This window comes from Mus pahari, chromosome 10, assembly GCF_900095145.1.
Source record: "Mus pahari chromosome 10, PAHARI_EIJ_v1.1, whole genome shotgun sequence".
Classification (NCBI taxonomy): domain Eukaryota; kingdom Metazoa; phylum Chordata; class Mammalia; order Rodentia; family Muridae; genus Mus; species Mus pahari.
This window is the reverse complement of record NC_034599.1, coordinates 99,396,585-99,401,884: the sequence shown is the minus strand read 5'-3', so window position 1 is coordinate 99,401,884 and position 5,300 is coordinate 99,396,585. Positions and strand designations below refer to the sequence as shown.

Sequence of the window (5,300 nt, the reverse complement as noted above, 5' to 3'; positions counted from 1 at the left end):
GGTGCTCTGGCTGGCCAGCCTAGGCTAATTGAGGAGCTCTGGGTCAATCAGAGACTCAGTCTCAAAAAACAAAATGTATAGCACCAGGAGAATAACATGCGAGGTTGACCTCTGGCCCCCCACGAGCACACATATACACACATGTATATGCACCCCACACACAAACACAACACATACACACATGCACACTACACACACACGTACTTACACACACATACACACACACACACAAAGGTTGAACACACCTTTGACTCTCCTCTGGCTACACACATACATGCACTCACACACACACACACACACACACANTCTGGCTACACACATACATGCACTCACACACACACACACACACACACACACACACACACAAAGGTTGAACACACCTTTGACTCTCCTCTGGCTCTCAGCTCCTTGCTGTTACTGGCCCAACCCTAATCAAGGCTGGCGTTCTTTGCCCAGCCTAGGCTTGGCCACCAGAGCCTGCAAGCGTCCCCCCTTTTTCTACACACCTAGGAATGAACACTGCCCTGCTTTCTCAGGAGCTTGCAGAGGGTCAAAGACAAACTAGTCTTTCATTTTCTCTGCCCTTAAGACAAGCCAGTAGGTGAGGGAGGCAGGTACTTTAGATGACTACAAGATAGAGAGGTGTTGACCCAGGCCTGCAGGGAGGGCAGGGCAGGGTATTCAGAGGACATGAGAGGGAGGAAGGGAGAGAGGGAGAGAGGGAGGAATACAGAGACAGACAAAGGGGGGGTGGAGGGGGAGAGAACAAACTCCAGTCCTGTTCTGTGTGGGTTTGGTTGGTGTCTAACTCTCCTGAAAGCTGCATGGAAATAAGACTACCCTTTACAGCCAACCTTTGTTCCGTGGGCCTGGTGGCTTGGTAGCATATATTGCACACTTGCCAGATAGAGGTGTAGTAAGACAGAGCAAGGTAGGCAGAGCAACCCGGGAACCAGGCGTGAAGACAGCTGTTTCCAGCTGTTGCTCTGAGCTATTCTGCTGTAGGTCCCCGGCAGAAGTTCCGGTTATAGAAGTGGCGGTTGTCCCTAGTCAGGGCTGTACTCAGCTGGGCCCAGAAGCCGCCCTGCCCGTTGGGCTGCTGGGGCCAGAAGAGCACACTCTGGCGGCAGAGACGCTGGCGCAGTCTCACGTAGCGGGAGCGGTGGGCATCCGGGCGCAGGATCACCAACACCACCACGTCCTTGCGGTCCTCCAGCAGGCGCTGCTGAGCCAGCAGGAAACTGGTGCGCAGGAGGCCACTGACCCGGTCCGTGTGGGCCAGCACAAACAGAGTCTTGCGGCTCCCATAGATGGAGGCCCAGAGGTTCTCGAAGAGTGTCTGGCCAGGCAGCCAATCTCGGTCCTCCAGACACAAGCGCAGGGCTCGGCGACCGCGCCGCTCCTCCAGCCGCACCCGCAGCTCGTTGTACACCCAGTCGGCAACTGCGCTCTGTGCCTTATCGAACACCACGAAGGCATCATAGGGGAGAGCTTGGGCGCTGCGTCGGCTGCGAGCCAGCAAAGGTAGCCATGCCAAGCACAGATGAAAACAGTACCAGACGTCCCAGCCGCAGAGATGCTGCAGTATAGGCACCACCACCCCCACAGCCACAGCCAAGAGTGAAAGGCCAAAGCAGTCCCAAGAGAGGACCTCATCCAGGCACAGCCGCAGGTCCTGCGCGAAGATGCTACGACCCTGCAGCTGGCCGGGGCTGCCACACTTCACACCGTTAGCCAGGCCAGGCACCTTGGTCTGCACCTCCAACAGTAAGTCTACGAAGGCTGCCCCACAGGCACAGTGCAGAGGGTTGCTTCTCACGTCTAGAACTGTCAGGTTCATCACGATGGGCCCAAACCAGGAGCGATCCACCGTCTTGAGAATATTGTGGCTGAGGTTGACCTCTTTCAGCTCTACCGCCAGAGCGAAGAAGGCTGGGACCACAGAGACAATACTGTTGCTGCTGACATCCAGTTTCTGGAGGAGGGTCCCATTAGGCAGGGTGCCATTGGTCAGGGCCTTTAGCTGGTTGCCTGCCAGGTCTAGGACTTCCAGGTTGGGCAGGAAGGCCAGACTGCTCCAGTTAAAGAAAGATAGGTAATTGTCTCGGAGGCTCAGCAGCTTCAGGCTCTTGGGGAGGTTGTTGAGGTTCTGGGGCCAGAGGATATGCAGGTTATTCTGAGACAGGTCCAGCTGGAGCAGGCCACTCAGGCCTTGGAAGAAATGGCGATAAAGGTCCCCCTCGTCCCACATGCGGCCCATACCGTTGCCACTGAAGTCAAGAAACCTCACTGAGTTGCTGTAGAGATGTGAGGACACACGGGTATGAATGTCATTGTGTGCCAGGCTAAGGCTGTGTAGCATGGACAGATGGGCCACAAAACTGAAGTTGTGGCCTATGCCCTTCATACTAAAGGGCTGGCTGTTGTAGCTCAGGTCCAGGGCCCGCAGCTGCGGTAGCTCACTGAACGATTTCCAATGGTACAGGTCCAGTTTGTTATGGGACAGGTCCAGCACCTGCAGATTAATCAGCGGCAGGAACTGAGAACCATTGACAGCCTGTGCAATGGAGTTGTGGCTCAGGCTTAGACACTGGAGGTGTGAGAGATTGACAAACATCTCCGGCTTGATAGCCACCAGGTTGTTCCGAGACAGGTCCATGGTGAACTTGAAGTTCCTACACCTGTCCATGAAGTTCTTAGAGCCAGGAGTTCTCAGTAGAGCTGGGTCAGGACCTGCAGACCACAGATCCTCCTGCTCCACATCATCTGCTTCTTCAGGGGTGACTTCTGACAGCGGTAAAGGCCCGCTGATTCGATTGTCTGACAAGTCCACAAAGCGAAGGGCTGGGAAGGTACCAAAGATGCCGAGCTGTGCCTGGTTGATGAAGTTCATTTGAAGATGCAGCGTGTGGAGCTTGGGCAGATCAGCCAGCCACCTTAGTGTGTACTTGTTGAGCAAGCGGAAGAAGATGCCGTTCATGTTCAACTCCTGCAGTGACACCAGGTTCTTGAAGGAACTTGCCAGGTGGAGGCGGGCAAAGGATACTTTCTTGCGGTAATTGAAGGACAAGTTGAGCTTGCGCAGGCGGGTTAGGTTCTGAAAGGCACTGGTGTGGGTGATGCTTTCGTAGAGAAAGTTCTCGCTTAGGTCCAGCACTGAGAGGTTGACCAGACCTTGGAACCAGGAAGAGTTCAGTGTGTGGAGAGAGCTGTCCTTCAGCACCAGGCCTTCAAGGTGGCTCAGGTGATGGAAGGTCTCAGGGTGCAGGTGGAGGGACTTTTGGCCACATTCTATACAGGGGTTGGGGGCGTGGTCACAGCGACGGCAATTCCCACCCACATCAAGGACTCGAAGGGAAGTCAGATTGGCCAGGTCTTCAGGCCCCAGCTTGACAATGTGGTTGTAGGACACCAGGAGGTACTCCAGGCTGGGGGGCAGTTGGCGGGGCACCTTTGTGAGGTTGTTATACTTAAGGGACAGATGGGTGAGGTTGCTCAGACCCAGGAGGGCGCCTGGGGTCACCTTCACCGCCCCTCTGCAGGGGTTCTTGTAGTAGCAGTTCCCGTCCATGAAGAGAACGCGCAGGCTGTAAAGGCCGGCGAGGCTGTTAGCATCTAGAACCAGGATGTTGGTGTGGCTGAGGCTCAGATTTACCAGGGAGCTGGGCAGTCGGGGCACAGTGGTGATACCATTATAGCTCAGGTTCAGCTCCTCCAGTGTACGCATAGCCAGGAAGGTTCTGGGCTCAATGGTCATGCGGCAAGAGAAGTGCAGGGGGCTAAGGTCAGTGGGTGGACAATTCCACTTGAGGTTCAGCTGCCGCAGGTTGGACAGGTGGACAAAGTCGGAGTTGTGCAGGTGGTGGATACGGTTGGAGATCAAGGAAAGGCTGGTGATGTTGGAGCAGGATGCCGCCGCCGAGAAACGGGGCACGGACTTCAGGAACAGCCAATTGCAGTCCACCAGGCCATGAGGCTTCAGCTCACAGGGTAGGAAGGCAGGCAGGGTACCCAGGGCCAGAGCCTCAGCCAGCACTGCAGCCTGTACTAGGAGAGACAAGGGGTGCAGAGTCCTTCGACGGAGAACCTGTGAGAGCCAGGGCTGAATGAGCAAGTGTCTTCTGCCACTGTACCCTCTCCTACCCTCTCTTCCACACTGGGACTTTCTTCAGGGTTTCCGAGTCCTCTCCAAGTGCCTCCCCACCACCCCGACACCCAGCCTCCTTCTAGCCTACTCAGAACCACCATTGGGTTTAGGCACAGGACACAGAACCAGGACTAGGCTGGGATCCAGGCCCCAGACTTGGAGCTTTTGCTCAGAACACAACCCGTAGCAGAGCCGAGACAGACTCCAGCAGGCCTGCTGGGCTCTCCCACTTTCTCTTCCTCTCCTCTGGGGCCTCAGCTCTTTCCTCCTGACCACAGCAGCTGCCTGAGATCTGTACCTCCAGCCCCCCACTGAGGCCTTGCTGCACTAGCCTCCTGGATTCTCCCTGACCAAAATGCAGGGAAGACTGAACCCCTACTGAGGTATAGGTTGGGTCCCATCTAGGCCTTGAGGACACTTGCTGGCTCTTTTTACCCCCCTCACCTGACTCCCCAGTCTGACTTGAGAACCCTTAGCCTGCCGAGGGGCAGAAGATTCGGAATGAGCAGTGGGTCCACGGGCCAGGCGCCACCATTAACAGTTGTCTGGGGCTTCCGCCTCCCCATCCACCCAGCAGGTTCAGCTCTCTGCTCAGGGGCTGGCTTTTGCTCCAGTTCCCTTAGGGTTCCATGAGTGTCCCAAGGGCACAAAGTGGACAGTCCTTTCCACTGCTGTCCCTTCCCGTGGTGCCCCTCCCCCAGGGGGGCTAAGAACTGGGGTCCTACCATGTTGGGAGAACGGAGGATTCTCTCGAGGCTCCCTCTGACAAACTGGGCAGCAGAGAATGATGTTCCACACCAGGTCTCTCAGAGAATTGAGGAAGTGACACTTTCACTACAGCTTAGTAGCTACTTTGTCCCGACCCTGAAAGGGCAGGTGGTACAATGAGTCACACGTCATTTGCATAGTGAGATGGCAGATAGCCCCCTCAACCCCTTCCTCTTTCCACTCTCCTCCCCACCCCACAATCAGCCATGAGGGCATCACTTTTATCCCCCACCCCCACCCACCGAGAGCTGTGAGAAGGAACCAAAACCCAGAGTCCAGCCCAAGGTCAATGAGAAACCAGATTTAAAATCACACCAGAGTTGGGCAGAGCATTGACCCTTGTGAGGAGGGTGTCACCTCACCCTCACGCCTCAGTGCCTGTCTC

The 5,300-nt window shown here is 55.9% G+C and overlaps 1 protein-coding gene across 1 annotated transcript; it reads right to left on the bottom strand.

The window, feature by feature from the left end:
- Nucleotides 1-727: 727 nt before the first annotated feature.
- On the bottom strand, nt 728-4,981 carry Tlr9 (toll like receptor 9). The gene is made up of 2 exons (XM_021207974.1): nt 4,873-4,981; nt 728-4,087 (listed from the first exon to the last, which is right to left on the bottom strand). Exons 1-2 carry the CDS (start codon nt 4,873-4,875, stop codon nt 992-994), a joined length of 3,099 nt encoding a protein of 1,032 aa, XP_021063633.1. The 5' UTR covers nt 4,876-4,981; the 3' UTR covers nt 728-991.
- Nucleotides 4,982-5,300: the final 319 nt, after the last annotated feature.